General features: G+C 41.6%; 1 protein-coding gene across 1 annotated transcript in view; it reads right to left on the bottom strand.

The window, feature by feature from the left end:
* The window catches only part of MCC (MCC regulator of WNT signaling pathway), a 421104-nt gene that overhangs the window by 324658 nt on the left and 79591 nt on the right, over positions 1 to 16855 (bottom strand). The window contains exon 2 of the mRNA XM_046001224.1: positions 11282 to 11529. Coding sequence (XP_045857180.1) covers positions 11282 to 11529 — 248 coding nt within the window. The remainder of the gene's footprint in view (positions 1 to 11281; positions 11530 to 16855) is intronic.

The raw sequence follows: 16855 nt of genomic DNA, 5'->3' as shown, positions 1-16855 counted from the left end.
TCCATTCCACTTGGGTTAAGTTTTTCTACTTGTTTTGGTCTCTATTTTCCCTTTTAGAGGAATCCTCCAATGTCTAGTGCTCCTTGGTTGTTTGGTCCTATGGGCCATATGATCTATTCCGGATCTAAGGTCACCATTCCCAAAACTATGGTAGTCTATTGAGCCCAGTTAAGGAAACACTGATCTGTGCCACCCTAAATGAACGGGAACTTTATAAGGTCAGGCAGAGGCAGGAGCGAAACAAACAAAATGGCTTTCATAAAGCCCACCCCCTTCCTTCCTCAGGTTTCCTCCACAACTCTAACTCTCCTTCATCCCACCACCGTCCTTCAGGACCCTTCCAGTGCCTCCCCCTCAATAGAGCCACTTCAAGGAAAAAAAAAAATCATGTCATATTATTAATATACAGTATAAATGACTGATAAGACTAAATATGTTTTCTGCAGTTTGGCTTTTAGAAAAAGCTAAACCAAAGGAATAGACTCTCAGGGTCTATATTGGCCAACATTAAAGCCAATCAGTGGAAAGGTGTGAGAAAACAGTGAGTTCCTTTAATAAAAACAAACCTCCTGTCCTACAAGGCTGGTATTGGAAGCAGAATCTCCACAACGGATGATGGAGCAGAGCGTCATAATCCCAACTGCTGTCCTCCATGAGACACGTTCCCCCTCAGGATTTCCCTCTAATTATCCCTGCAATCATTCCCAGGCCACAGAGAGGCAGAGCTGTTTCCCTTTGGCCTTGTGGTTCAAGAATGGACAATTCTTTGTCCTTAATATCCCAAACAGATCAAAGTGGCAGCATTCATAAAAGATTTTGCAGCTAGGGGCACCTGGGTGGCTCAGTGGGTTAAGCATCTGCCTTCGGCTCAGGTCATGGTCTCAGGGTCCTGAGATCGAACCTCACGTTGGGCTCTCTGCTTAGCGGGGAGCCTGCTTCTCTCTCTCTCTGCTTGCCTCTCTGCCTACTTGTGATCTCTGTCTGTCAAAAAAACAAACAAACAAAAAACCCCAAAAAACCCCAAACTTTCAAAAAACAAATACATTAAGAAAAAAAACCCATCTTGGAGATAGGAATTCTAAGTTTCTGTTAATACAGCAGAGAAAAATAGAAAAGAACACGGTGGTGTGAGTTACTAGAGCAATAATTAAGCCAGGAGTCAGTAGTCTCGTCTAGCCCCAGCCACACCACCAACTAAGTCTGTGGCCTGAGAATTATTATTAGTTAACCCTTCCATCTTCATTTCCTCATCTATTCTACACAGAGGGTAAACCAGAGGGTATTTAACAGACCCTTTGGGCTGTACTGTAATTCAAGGGCACAATTTTATCAAAGAACTGTAAATCTCAAGTCAGACAAATCAAAGAAAAAAACACCACAAATACCAAGGGACAAATCTGACACAGTAATTAGTTTGCATTAAGATTTATCTAGAACTGACTGATATACATCCAGAAAATGAGAACTAAATAAATGCACAACATATCAGATTAAATTCTGCTTCAACTAGAAGCAAAAGTGTTTTTCTTGTAGATAGCAAACATAAATGCATCTACTGGAAACCATACCAAATCTTTCCAAAACAACCATAAAAATTAACTGATTTAAACAGTCACTTACTAATGCCCTTTCGTTTATGCTCTCCAATGAACTTGCAGTAGACTTACAAGATAAAACAGGAAGCAAAACAAGCCTTCCTGAGCCTTCTGTGATTATAATGTTGAGTGACAGATTCTCCAGAACGAACAATGGACAATGAAATAGTCTGGCCAAACTAAACACTTTCTGCCAGCAGACTGAGCCTTTATCTCAGCCAAAGAATCATTTTTACTCCATGAAAAATATCTAAAATTGTGCCAAGTTGTATCACTGCCACTGAAATTGGAATGGCTTCAACATCCCATAAAAACAGTGACACTTAATGAATTGCTTCAGCTAAATCATGCTGGAGGGAAAATGGATGAACAATCTCATTGTGTTTTATGTCCTTCAAAAGATACAATCAACGCAGGTGATCAGGGGGGCCCCTCATGCCAGGATTACCACCTGAGACAAGCACACCTGGATCCCCAGGAACGTTTTGTTCTGTGCTGGCTAAAATGAAATAACTAATGGGAAGGGGGCTAAAATAATATATTCAAAAGGAGCACTGCCAAATAGATGGAAATACCCATAAAGGACAAAATCAGGAAGTAAGACAGGACCAGTGTGCTCTATCTGAGACATCATTTTCCAAGAATTTAGGCCACCGCAGAACAGCATAGTGACGTACGGAACGTAATAATGTGCAAAAGAAATCCAAACTATTAATTATCTCAAGAAATAGCTGAGAATCTGGTGATCTTGTATATACTTGTTTAAAAGTTGAAAAAAGAAACATACCAGGGGTTTCTGGGTAGCCCAGTCTCTTACCACCTGACTGTTGATTTCGGCTCAGGTCATGATCACAGGGTCGTGAGATTGAGCTCTGCCTCAGGCTCCACAGTGGGTGTGCGGACTTCTTGAGATTCTCCCTCGGCCCCCCACCCCCCAGCTTGCGCCCACCCCCTCTCTTTCTAAAACAAATTAAATTAAGTTAAAAGAAATACACCTGTATTTTTTTTTCTTCTTACGTCGTCCTGTAATTTCTCCTGCCTGCAGTGACTACAGAGTGGAGAGATGATGGTGAACGTACGACAAATAGAATTTGACATCTTAAGTGCAGAATTTAAAGTTCAGGCAAAGAACAGCCAAATAAGCACAAAGAATCAAAGTTCAAATACACCCAACACAGAAACATTTTCAATCTAATAAATAACATACATCTGACTTGATTGTTTTCCCTGCCTCAGATGGTGTCAAAGTCATTTATTATCTTTGATTTCATTAGCTGTTTTGTACTTAAATTTTAATATATGGGTTCAGTTACCTGAGACCCCACAAAGCCTCAAATAACCAGTGAGGACATAGCTTGGTAGGGGTTGGGGAGAAGCGATTTATAATATTCTCTCTCATGTCTTTGTTCAGAAGATCTCTTGGCCTCTGATGGTTACCAGAAGGGAGGTGGGAGGGAAGGCGGGTTAAAGAGTGATGGGGGTTAAGGAGTGCTTGTGTGAGAAGCGCAGTGATATATGGAAGTGTTGGATCATTATATTGGTACACCTGAAACTAATACTACACTCTATGTTAATTTAAATTAAAACTTAAAAAAAAAAAAGAAGGGAATTCCTTCTCCAAATTACAAAATTTTGGCAAATCAGTATAGTATTTTGTAATGCAATAAAATTACGTTGTACTTATTGGAATCATAAAAAAAAGAATGCGAAATGATATCTATTTCTTAAAAACTTTAGAAGCCTATGCTAACTCCCAATTTAGGAGTAAATTAAATTAATATATTGTTCACTCTGTGACATAGGGCTTAGGGTATGTGAGAAACTGCCACCACCCCCACCAAAGAAACAAACTTCTAGAAACCTTCACCTGGAGCTAAAAACCACAGTGACTTCAGTTTGGTTTTATGCTAACTGGGCAGTACTTTTACCAATGACTCACTCTCATGAGTGATTTTATTTCAAAGGCTCTGTGTTAATTATTAATTGCTCATACAGAACCCATAGAGGATTTAAGCCATTTTTTATTTTCTTAATTCACCACCCAGAACCCTACATACCAGGGATAATGCAGCTGGATTGGAAAATGCCTTCTTGTCTCACTTAACCTGTTTCAAGAGTTTAGAAGAATTTTGATATACACAAAAGGAGCCCCAACAATATTTAAAAATAACATTCATTCTGGAAAAACTGGCATGTGTCAGCACTAGACAGGCTTGATGTATATTAATGACGTGTGGTTTTAATTTTTTGAAAGCAAGAAACCAAACTAAAATTCAGGGAGCTGCTTATTTATTTCTTTAAATCTGCCAAGCAATCGACATCTCCTTACATTTTTTCCCTTAGGCTTTGTGGGTTTGGAGATCTTCCTGTCTAAACTATATGTTCTTTGATCTCATTTTTTTACTTTGAGTGCCTGTTAAGGAAAAGTCCTGCTATTAGTTTGTCTGAGACACTTCAGAACTTTATATGCTCCTGCTGGACCACAGGGACGGCTACCAGAGCGGTAATGAAGGCTGATACACCAGGTGGGAATATAACCCTAAGAAAGACCACTAAGGGGTCTTTTGAAGATATAGGTTATTGGAAACTGTGCCCAGTGTTCTAATCCTAGCATAAATTAAACGAAGTTGTATTAATGAACAGGTCTTTATGTCTGCTGTCTTAAACAATGTTTTAAAACCATAGGGATTTGATTCAAATAAGTCTTCGGCTCTCTGAGACCAGACCAGAGGAAGAAAAACAAGTGCCCCCAAAGATCTGAAAAGCCCAGGCTTGTAACAACCTCATTAGGCAAGCTTGAGGGCTTTTATCAGTTCTCCTCAGGCAATTCAGTGGTTTTTATTTCCAGTGGTCAACACCCTGAAGCTCTCTCTCTTTTTTTTTATTTTTTATTTTTTTTAATTTTTTTTGTTTTATTTACTTGACAGAGAGAAATCACAACTAGGCAGAGAGAGAGGAGGAAGCAGGCTCCCTGCTGAGCAGAGAGCCCGATGCGGGACTTGATCCCAGGACCCTGGGATCATGACCTGAGCCGAAGGCAGAGGCTTTAACCCACTGAGCCACCCAGGCGCCCCACCCTGAAGCTCTCTTTCACATAATTCACACATTTGACAAAAATATGTGGAAATCGTGGGTAAAGTTTACAGCTTGGTTGAAGTAAAAAACTGTTTATTTAAAAGGGCGTGTTTAAATAAAGTCTCCTTTGGAATTGCTAATGTATATAAACATCTAAAGCTAGGAATTTTTTTTTTAAAAGATTTTACTTATTATTAGAGAGATGGAGAGAGACCTCAAGTAGGCAGAGCAGCAGGCAGAGAGAGGAAGCAGGCTCCCCTCTGAGCAGAGAGCCCAATGCGGGGCTTGATCTCAAGACCCTGGGATCATGACCTGAGCTGAAGGCAGAGGCTTAACCCATTGAGCCACCCAGGCGCCCCAAAGCTAGGAATTTTTAACTCCAGTCTTTTCTAATCACAAAGAAAATAGAAAAACTTTAAATCATTGTTTTAAAAATGTGATTTTTTTCAATTTAAATTTTAAAATGAAGAAAATTAAATCACAAATTCTGAAACGAAAATTACAAATAATTATAATAAACACTTGTTTTCCACTCTAAATTAGGCAGCATACACAAAACCTCATAGCTGTTTTTGTCACTTCGCTGCCAAAGGGGCAGGATTTCCTAACAGGACTTGCCCTCTCAGACGCTGGGGACCATGTGCCTGCAATTTCTGGGACTGGCCTCTGGATGGCAGTGTTATTTTTAGTTGGCATCTTTTTTTTTTTTTTTTTTAAGATTTTATTTATTTATTTGACAGAGAGAGAGAGATCATAAATAGGCAGAGACGCAGGCAGAGAGAGAGGAGGAAGCAGGCTCCCCGACGAGCAGAGAGCCCGATGTGGGACTCAATCCCAGGATCCTGAGATCATGACCTGAGCCGAAGGCAGAGGCTTAACCCACTGAGCCACCCAGGTACCCCTTTAGTTGGCATCTTGATGATCAAGACCATTTTTTAAGTTGCAGGTGATTCAGAATCATCTCTTTCAATAAGCAATGTCCTAGTGTTCTCAGCTCATTATTAGCTCTGTGGCATAGAACAAGTCAAGAAACTTCTCTGAGCCTCAGTGCCCTCCTCTATAAATGGAGGATTCTATTCTAAACGTGGCAGGTAGCCATAAGGATTAGAGAGGATAATGATAATTATAGGAACACTATTATTTATTGAAAAACCTAATGTGAATAGGCACTGTGTAGGGACTTTACAAATGACGTCTCACTAAGTCCTTCCAACTGTCTTATAATGCAGGTATCACTACTCTAACTTTAGAGATAGGAAAACCAAAGCTCAGAATAATCAAGAATGTAGCCTAAATTCCATAGTAACTCAGTGGTGACCTGGAATTTATCTTCCTAGCATATGATACAAATAAATGCCTAGCAAATTGCCTTGTGCACAGTAAATATTAGTAATTTTTAACCGTTTTTACTGTTATTGCTGTAAGTATTTAATTTTATATAGCTGAAAGACATAAAAAACTTTTAAATATTATTTCTCTCAGAGGACTTAACATAGACATAAAAATCTATTATGATCTAGCTGTTCAGATATCTTAATTTTTCCCCAAAGTATATTTGAGCAGAGAATGCAAAGGCAAAGAGAAGATTGGTAAATGGAAAGTTTATGGTCAATTAAATGTGTGAAATGCTATCTATTTTGTTCTTCTCCTGGAGAGTCACAAGAAATATTAGCATATTAAAGACTCAGAGATGTCTTGCAGTAAAGGAAACTATTAATCTAGTTTAATCCAAAGCTTTCCAATGTATTTAACAAAGGAATTACTTCTTCACATAATATTTATGACCATCCTTTGAAACCAGTGCTCTGTGGAAAACATTTGAGAAAAATGACTCTATCGAAATTCCTCCTCCAAGTTGAGCATGTAATGTTTTGATGGCTCTTCTTTTTCTGCCAACTCCCCGTTGTGGATGTGCTGGGAAATGTCAGAACGGACAATAAAGTCCTTCTGACACTTAACTGTTAAACCCAAGTTTTCTCAGGCTTTTCTCACAATGGTACAACGTTCCTTCTACTTCTCTCCACATTGCAGCCGCAGGTAGCATCCCAAAGCTTTCCTGAAACTCCTGCTCACAGTCTTCTTAGCTTTCCTTATGCACCTTCGGCACCATTCAGTTGCTTCTAAAGTTCTGTTGACTCCATGGGGCACCTGGCTGGCTCAGTGGGTTAAAGCCTCTGCCTTCGGCTCAGGTCATGATCTCAGGGTCCTGGGATCGAGCCCCACATCAGGCTCTCTGCTCAGTGGGGAGCCTGCTTCCGTTCTTCTCTCTGCCTACTTGTATATCTGTCCGTCAAATAAATAAATAAAATCTTAAAAAAAAAAAAAGTTCTGTTGACTCTAACTTAAATTTTATTGCTATTTAATTTGTTGTGTGCTTTTCGTTTCACAATGAAATGGTAAGTTCCTTGGTATCTGGAACCAGGCAATGCGCGGCCTTGTGTTCCCAAAAGAGCATGGACACCGTGCTTTGCGCAATCATTCGACAAATATGCACTAAGCATCTCTAATGTGCTGAGCTCTGTTCCAAGTGCTGGGGGTATAGCAGTACCCCTGAGAGGTCATCAGCACCCTGCCCTGGTGGAACTTTTACAGTACTGTGGGACATACATAAATAAGCTGCTGGGTAAGTATGTAATGGAACATCAGATAGGAATAAGTTGTATGGGGGTGTGCCGGGCTGGCTCAGTTGGTTAAGTCTGCCTTCAGTTCAGGTCATGATCTCACGGTCCTGGGATCGAGCCCTGCATAGGGCTCCCTGCAGCCTGCTTCCCCCTGTCCCAGGGCCCCTTCCCCGGTCCCCCCACCCCCACCCCCTGCCTGTGCACACTCTCTCGCGCTCTCTCTCTCAAATAAATAAAATCTTTTTTTAAAAAAAGAAGTTGTATGAAGCAAAAAGGGCATGTGAAAAGGCCTCTAAAGAAGGAATATTTAAGCTGAAATCTGAATAACAGGAAAGGGCCAGTCATGCAATGAAAAGGTCAGAAAGAAGAGTGTTGTGTTTAGACCAGAGGAGAGGACCAGGGCAAAGGTTGAAGGCAGGTTCAGTTTGCTAGGTTGGAGGAATAGCAGGAAGGTCAGTGTGTCTGCAACAGATGTAATTAGGGCAATCAGTATGATAACTGCTTAGCATGATGGGTATGAGCCGGGCGGCAGTAAGGAACTTGGACGTCATTTTAGGGGACACGGAAGCCACGAAATGCTGCAGACATGAGAACGCACTGAGCATGTTTCCATAATGTTAGAAGACCACATGAAACATAGGGGGTCCAGGCAGATATCAGGGAGGCCAGTTATAGACTATTTTTGTCATCGAACCAAGACATGATGGTGATTTAGATGGGGGGGGTAGCAGGAGAGCTAAGGAAGGAGACAGATTCTGGAGGTACCCTGACAAAAGAGACAGCAGGACTTGCTGGCTTAGGCAAACTAGAGGAGGGTGGTATTTCCTATACAGGGATACCTAGGAGATCAGTGATGCTGGGAGGAAGACCGAGGAAGGGAATCAAGAATTCTTCTGAGCGTGTTAGGCATGAGAGGTCTATAAGACATCCAGGAACATGGGTCACTTTTACCTGATTCGGAAGCTCACCGGAAAGAGCAGGGCTAGATACATACATGGGAGTCGCTCACACAAAAACAGACTGTAGCCCCAAGGCCCCTGAGAGACCAACACTAAGAAGGGGAAGCCAAAATGGTGGGCAGGACCCCAGGAGGATGTGGTGTGGGGGAAGTCCAAAGGAATGAAGTACAGCTGCCATGAGGGAGTAGTTCGCTGAGGAAAATGCCAAAGATCCAGATGAGGACAGAAGAAGACGCCTCGAGTTGGTGCCCGTGGAGGCAGTTAGAGCAGGTTCAGTGGAGCGGTGACAACCAAAGCTGGAAGAGTGGGTTGAAGGCCTTTGGTGAGGACTGGTAAGCATTCAGTGTAGACAAACTTTTCAAAACGATCGGGTGTGAAGAGGGGCAGAGAAGGGAGGCAGGAGCCAGGAAAGGGCTCCCCCGGCCCCGGGGTGGGAGGAACTGCACTTTCTGTGCATAGACCCAGAAGAGATGATTAACAACGTGGAAAAGAGAGGGATTCTTTGTTTAATTATTGTAGATTTTTCATTGTATTTGATTCATCATTAGACTGAACTGTCACAATCGACAGGAAATAAAACTGAGTGGGAATAACAATAATATTAACGTAACCTGTATTTTGTGCTTATTATGGGCTAGACACTGTTGTATGTGCTTTTTATAGATATTACCTTCCGCATTCCTCTGAATAACCGTAATTGTTCCAACACTACCCTGGATGAGGAAATCGAGGTGTGGAGACGTTGGGTAACTTGTCCAGCGTCCCGGAGGCAGGAAGCGACAGAACCCAGATTCACACTCAGATGATCTGACCCTGAGGCTTTCACTACAGGATAAACTGGCACAAGCTGGCGCATCTGCTGGCATTTCCTCAGTTCACGACCCGTTTTCTGACTCTCTGCCTCTCCGCTACCTCTTCTTTCTCCCGGGCAAACAGTTACAAAGGTTGGGAGGAACTCCTTTTCACCTCCTTCGCAGGTTAGGGCAATCCTATGAGATGGCTTATCCAATTAGATATGGGTAGCAATTCTATCAAAAATGCCTCTTTTTTTTCTTTTACTTTTTTTTTGAAGATTTTATTTATGTATTTGAGAGAGTGAGAGAGCATGAGAAGGGAGGTCAGAGGGAGAAGCAGACTCCCCATGGAGCTGGGAGCCTGATGTGGGACTCGATCCCAGAACTCCGGAATCATGACCTGAGCTGCAGGCAGTCGCTTAACCAACTGAGCCACCCAGGCGCCTCCCAAAAATGCCTCTTTTAAGAAAAAAAAAAAAAAACTGCCCCCTTTAGAATATTTCTAAACATATACTACACATTAAAATACAATTTTGGATGGTGTAGTTTTTTTTTCCCCATACAAGTATTCCTCCTAGAGACACAATAAATATTACTTCAGTGGCCACACGGGATTCATAGTTGGGATGCACCACAGTTTACTTCAAATCTGTATGTGTGTGGGCTTATTAATTATATAAGAAGGCCATGTTCTTGGCAGAAAAATTAGAAAGCACAGCTTAGCAAAAAGAACTCCATTCTTTCATCTAATAAATATTACTGCATGTCCTTTTTATGTCATGCAACTATTACAAATCATGCTTTCAAATGCTATTTAAAAGCATGAGGAAAATGCAAGGGATGAATTACAGGATACAAAACTATATAGAAAGTATGTGAAAAAATTAATTAAAAACAAATCACATATACACACACATGAAAGAGAAGGAGAGAGAGGGAGAAATCTAAGCAGTAGTTATTATTTCTGGATATGAGATATTAAGGATGATTTTTATTTTCTTCTGCTTGTCTTTTTAAAAATCCCATTTTTCTATAATAAACATATGTTACTTTAATACTCAGAAAAAATGTTACTTCAAAAATTAATTATTTCTACATATTATGCTGAGAGCACATGCATTACCAGACATCTGATGTGAAGCTAAAATGGAATCCATTAAGATGGTAAGTCATAGGGGATATGAGGACACGTTTATTATTTCAATTACTCAATAATAATGCTCCAAATGATTCCACTGCCAAGAGCATTATTCAGGTTGTGTGTGTGTGTGTGTGTGTGTGCGCGCGTGCACGTGCGTGTGTGTGTTATGGGACACTACATAATTATCCATGCTAATTAGTATATATTTAACAAATGATGGACAATTAACATGGAGCTTTGTTTCCTGCCACCAGATCTACCTAGAAGAGAAAGAAGCAGAGATAGAGAGATCCAGAAGATAGTTTTAAGGGGAAAAAAAATTCCCTAAAATATAAGTAGAAAATTCAGATACTTTCCTCTATCCCTTTGTTCAGGCTACCCTTTCAGACACCTCTTTCCTCTTTCCTCTAAACTTTTCATTATAAAAAATTATAAATTTTCTCTCTCTCTCTCTCTCCACACACACACAACACACACACACATTTTTGAGTGCCCAGAAACATGTACAATAAGCCCCAAATTCTCATCACCCAGCTTCAATAATTATCAACATTTGTAGGATCTTTCTTTCTAATTTGCTTGTTTTGTGTTGGTAGGAAACAATAATACTTATGAGCAGGAAAACTCTGTAGAAAACATTTTAAAGATTAAGCAAACAAGAGTGGATTTTTGGGGAGGGCCTGGGTGGCTCAGTCATTAAGCATCTGCCTTCGGCTCAGGTCATGATCCCAGGGTCCCGGGATAGAGCCTGGCATCGCATTGGGCTCTCTGCTCAGTGGGAAGCCTGCTTCTCTCTCTCCCACTCCCTCTACTTGTGTTCCCTCTCTTGCATCTCTCTCTCGTCAAATAAATAAATAAAATCTTTAAAAAGAGAGAGAGAGAAATGGATTTTTTAAAACCTCATGGCCCAGAGCTGCACTAATATTTGAAGGCGTCCCCGGATAGTCTCTGAGGTCTGCGGATGCAGTCACCATCTCCCCCCCACCCCCGACCGTGCCCTTCCTCTCCAAGCAGGCTGGGCAGGCCACTCCCGCTTACAGAGGTCACCAAGCAGGGCTCGTGGCGCGCTACCAAACTGCCACCTGGTTGTACCTACCCAAACTGTTGTCGCTGCTCGTGGGCCAGGACGCAATTCTATCCCGCAGCTTCTTCTTTTTACAGGAGTTGTCTGACTTCTCAGGAAGACCTACTTCCTCCTTCCTAATTTCTCGAACGAGCTGCATGCGGCACCTTGTAAAGTCCTGAAAGGAAATCTTCTCATGTTCATCCGCACCCAGCTGGTTCATGATCTCAGGCACAGACTCCTCCATATTCAGTTGGCGACAGACCATCAACAAGTCATTTCTGTGGGGGGGGGGGGTGAACAGAAGAAGGCTCGTTAGGATGAGCTGGAGAACGCGGTTCATGGGGGAGAAAAGAGCATTTCTTGAATATATCCACACTGAGGAAACCTAGTTCCAATTTTCTTATTGCTTCTAGAAAAGTGGTAAGTATGCGAAAAGACCTCTTTCATTGGGTGATTCTAGACATGAACCCTATTTAATTATTTGGGGGGGGGTGAGGCAACTCTAAATCCTTCAGTTCTCTTTTTCTTCCCGTCTCCTCTCTCCCTCCCTGTCTTTCTTTCGAAATCGATCAAGCACCTGACATCTCACTACAAGATAACGTTTCAGAACGTTGAAAAGACATTGTTTCTACCCTCGGCAGAGTTTAAAACCTAGTCCGATTATAAAAGAACAACAAAGACTTTAACAAGCATGGTTTTCAGCTTTCTGGACCAATCAGTGAGTTTTAGGACTTCTTTAAAAGCCTGTTTAATCCCAACTTTCATGACTCAGTGCTTGCCGACCTCTGGTTTTTCCTGATTTTCTCGGAGTATTTTCCACCTTTCCATCAGCAGTTAGCCCCAGACCAAGAGCAGAGGTCGAAATCCCAAATGTCCTCCAGGACTAGGACACAAGGTAAATGTGTGAAACGGGTCCTTCTAAGACAGGCGGGGTTGGTCGAGTCTGGGACCGGACTAAAGTGTATCCAACTTTAATATGTTCTCAAATTTAAACAACAAAAATAAAAATAATTAAAAAGGAACGAGAACAACAACACTATGCTGGCCAAGAGCAATTCTAGAGGACATCATTTGGCCCCTGACACAGAAGTCTTATTCTTTTCCATATGCACTCCTTCGGGAAACGTTCTGTTCAAATTGCTCCAACTGTACATCCCTATAAAGGTCAAAGGATTACAGAAATTAAGAGCTGGAAAAGACATTAGAAACTCGTCCACGGTCACAAACAAAGCTAACTAGTGCTCCTGTCTCAACACGCCACCAAAGTCCAATCATTTTGAGGACACGACTACTTTGATGTTTGCTGGTATCTGAAACCTAATCGTGCCAAGTAAGACCAACTGCTCTCTTCCAGCCATCCTTCACCCATTCCCGCTCCTGGTCGCTGCTACTCTGGTCTCCCCACTTTCCCCAGGCATGCAGAATTGTAATCATTTTAATATCTTCTCCCTCACTCCTTCTTCCCTTTCATTTCCCCGTCCCTGGTTCCCAGTGTCCAATTTATTATCAAATTGCTGCTGGTCCTGTCCCTGAAATGCTTTTATATTTACTCTTAATTGGGTTTTTCAGGTACAATACACTAGTTTCTCCAATGGATCACCCAGCTTCCACATGCCATTCCATTTTCAAGTTTCATAAATCTTTTGATTTATGAAATCAAAATCTCTACATGTTTTATTTCATCTTGTGTATATGTGTGTACATATGTATATCATGTAAAGATGCCTATGTGTATATATTTATATTTTTATGTATAGGGTAGATGAATCAATAAACATACACATGAAAAGTAGGGGTGGTAGATTAAATTATTAGTCTTAATTTTTCTTACCCCCATAGTAGTATTATATACCCATACCCTTGCCTTGGCCTCAGTACTAAGGACACTCATCGCAGGTAGGTCTTTCCTTATCCCTTAACTTCAGGCTTGACATAGAACTTACTTTGGTCCCCTGGGATGTTAGCAGATAGATGTTTATACAGTTGGACTTGTCCCCTGCCACTTCTGCCATCATTGTGAAAAGAACAAACCAAGGTAGCCATTAACCGTCTAGTCTGGGCCCCAGGATGAGCCATCTCAGCCGACCTATAGACCCGTAGCGAAGAAGAGCCACTCCAGCTGACCCCAAGATGTGTGATCAAGGGTAAGTTCTTGCTGTTTCTGCCAATGAGATTTTGTGATTGCTCCCCAGCAACAACTAACTGATATACTGGAACAATGTTTTGTTTTAATGCATGTATATGCTTATCTTTTTTTACCCTTCTCTGAATACAGCCTAATATTCAGCTGGCTTCATCTAAGACTTAGGGATGTCAGGACCCCGTGTGGCTCAGTCGGTTAATCAGCTGCCTTCGGGTCAGGTCATGATCCCAGGGTTCTGGGATTGAGTCCCGCATGAGGCGTTCTGCTCAGTGGGGAGCCTGCTTCTCTTTCTGCCCCTCCAACCCTCTTGTGTGCTTTCTCTCTCTCTCAAATAGATAAATAAAATCTTAAAAAAAAAAAAAAGGACTTAGGGATGTTTAGGATTGCTAAAGAATAATGCAAATAGAAAGAAAGGGCCGATGTTCTAATATAAAAATTCTATATTCTAATATGGAAATTCCTTTTTTATATTTTCAGATAATAGTTTTAACAGTGAGGTTGGGTAGAAAATAAAGAGGTTTTTTGGGGGGGCGACTGGGTGGCTCAGTGGGTTAGGCCACTGCCTTCGGCTCGGGTCATGATCTCGGGGTCCTGGGATCGAGCCCCGCATCGGGCTCTCTGCTCAGTGGGAGGCCTGCTTCCTCCTCTCTCTCTCTGCCTACTTGTGATCTCTCTCTGTGTGTCAAATAAATAAATAAAATCTTTAAAAAAAAAAAAAAGAGGTTTTTTGGGGCACCTGGGTGGCTCAGTTGTTGAGCGTCTGCCTTTGGCTCAGGTCATGATCCCAGAGTCCTGGGATCGAGGCCTGCATCGGGCTCCCTGCCAGCGGGAAGCCTGCTTCTCCTTCTTCCCTCTCCCCTGTTTGTGTTCCCGCTTTCACTGTGTGTCTCTCTCTCTGTTAAATAAATAAATAAAATCTTTAAAAAAAAAAAAAAAAGAGGTTTTCTAAACTCCAGAAGTTCACATAAAAAGATGTTAACAGTAATATTTTCTGAATGGTAGGAAAATGGTGTTTTCACACTTATCCTTGCCTCTCTGTATTTTGTAACCTCCTACAACATACCATGCTACTTTCATAAATTGCTATGTCATTTTTCATGTTTTAAAAACGAGGATAATAATAGCACCTATCTCAGAGCATTGTTCCGAGAATAATGGACATAATGCATGTAAAGCACTTAACATAGTTCCTGGCATATTTTAAGTACTCAATAAATAGTAATCATTATTATGATTATTTTATAATTATTGATCGTAGATCTTTCACAACGCCCCAGTTTCATGATTAAGCCTTTAGTAATTAAGCACAAGTTGCTCAGGGGGAAAAGAGTGTTTATTGAACAGAGCGGACTGCCTCACTAAGTGGAGCAATCCGTCTGCAGAGGCTGCCCTCCTGCCTGGCCTGTGGCCCACTTACGGATTTGGGCACCCTGGTGAGAAACCCAACTCTGTCCAGGCCCAGGAAGCCTCATTCTACCAAAAAAAAAAAAAAAAAAAAAAAGGCTTAAATAAAGAATTTGTGTTCTAGAAATGCCAACTCAGGAGAGAATATGTGACGATACATTTTTATTTTCTAAGTGTGGGCCACCCAGAGGCTGATAAAAAAGATAAAAAACGAAATACACAGCGTTCCACGAAATAAAGTCAGATTGTAATCTTTAATTAGAAGTACTAGTTTCTCAAAACTGAATGAAAACTAAATTTTTTTCAGCACAGAGATCTAGAACTAGCACTAACAACTGACAAACAGGCCGGGGCAGTGCGATTTAACCCCGCCTCACAGATCAGGACCCAAGACTGAAAGTCATAGAGCTGCAAATGTAACTGAATCCCTCTGATTCCAACACTCTCCTCGCCCTTTGCATTCTGTCATCCGGCACCTTGGATGTCATTGATACCTAAATTGTGGCAGGTGAACACAAGTGAGGACAGCACTAATATGAGCAGCTTGATTATCAATGGTCACTAATTAATAATCCTTTTATATTAAACCAGAGAGACCATATCCACCTGTACATTATTATTACCTTCTATGTTAAATATAGATGAAATAGTACATTACATTTTGTTATCAACATAAGTTACACACAGAGAAAAAGTTCCCAAAGCTCTCCTTTACATATCAAGAGCTGGAACTTTCTTCAGAGTTAACACAATAAGCCATTGTGTTAAGTTGTTTAAAATGGCTCTCGGGAACTCCACTCACCCATGACCGCACCTGTGACCTCGCCCATCTGCCTTGTATCTTTGATCCCTCCCTTCAACAGGTGGAGCCATTTCCCTGTCCTTGTATCTGGGTTGGCTTTGTGACTTGCTTTGACCAATGGCATGTGCCAGGAATAACATTCTAGGATCGCTGAGTACAGGCCTTAGGAAGCCTTGCTGCTCCCACTTCCAGCTCACGTCCGTCCAGCTCTGTGCAATCCCGTGGCCCACTAAGACCCACAGGTGAGTTCTTCCTTCCGATGTCACTCAGCACCTGCACCATTCACCCGGGGCCCAAGTACAGCTGCGTGACGATTTTTGGGTAACTGTACTAAACTTGCATTTCTCACTCTCTCTTTGTATTATTTTCACACACTCCAGTCTTACCTTCCCAATGTGACCACAAGTTCCTGGAAGCCAGTGTTGGCCGTGCACCCGTAGCCCTGAAGATCTGCCCAGCACCCAGCACATCGCCCTCTACACAGCAGATATCCAGGACATCTGTCCCGATGGTTTGACTCATAAAACTCTCAGAAGTTGGAAAATGATCACTCTTTTGAAGGGAGTTCCCAATGGATTGGATATTTCCCCACATAAACCTCTTTGTATTTTCTCACAGACGGCCACCCACGGGATGCTCAGTAAAGTATGAATGACCAGTGGCTACCATAAAAACCAACAACAGCCCTGCAGCCTTGGTGACAGGGCAGAATGACAGCTTCCCTGCTCTAGGCCAGGAACATTTCTCCAAGGAAGAGAGACTGAGATCCTAAACAATACTTGTTCACAACCAAGACAATGTAGTGGAGAACTAGAGCAGTAATGCAGTACCTCACAGAAGGCACCTGCCTTAAATTTAAGAACAATGACCAAAATTTGTATATTCTTTCAGAAAATACATTCATTCATTATAGAAAATGTAGACAAGTGAGAAGAAGAAAACGCAAATCACACGCTGTCACTCTACCCAGCAATAACCACAGTGAAAGTTTGGGTAATGTCACAAAAATGCAGTGAACATTTTAGCCTCTGAATTTCTTCTAAATAAATAAATGTCCTCCTAGTCATTTTTTAAAATCACTTTTACAATTGCTCTCAAAGTGTTTTCCAATTGATTCCTATTCACATATGCGTATCTTAGCTTCAGAGGATATCACCACGAGGCAAGAAAGGAACAGATTCAGCTTACAACAGAGAAACTGGCCAAGTCAGATAATACTTAGTTCTGGAGAGAACACCAATCACCAGGCAGCAAA

The sequence above is a fragment of the Meles meles genome, chromosome 3 (genome assembly GCF_922984935.1).
Source record: "Meles meles chromosome 3, mMelMel3.1 paternal haplotype, whole genome shotgun sequence".
NCBI classification, from domain to species: domain Eukaryota; kingdom Metazoa; phylum Chordata; class Mammalia; order Carnivora; family Mustelidae; genus Meles; species Meles meles.
This window is presented reverse-complemented; position numbering and strand designations above follow the sequence as displayed.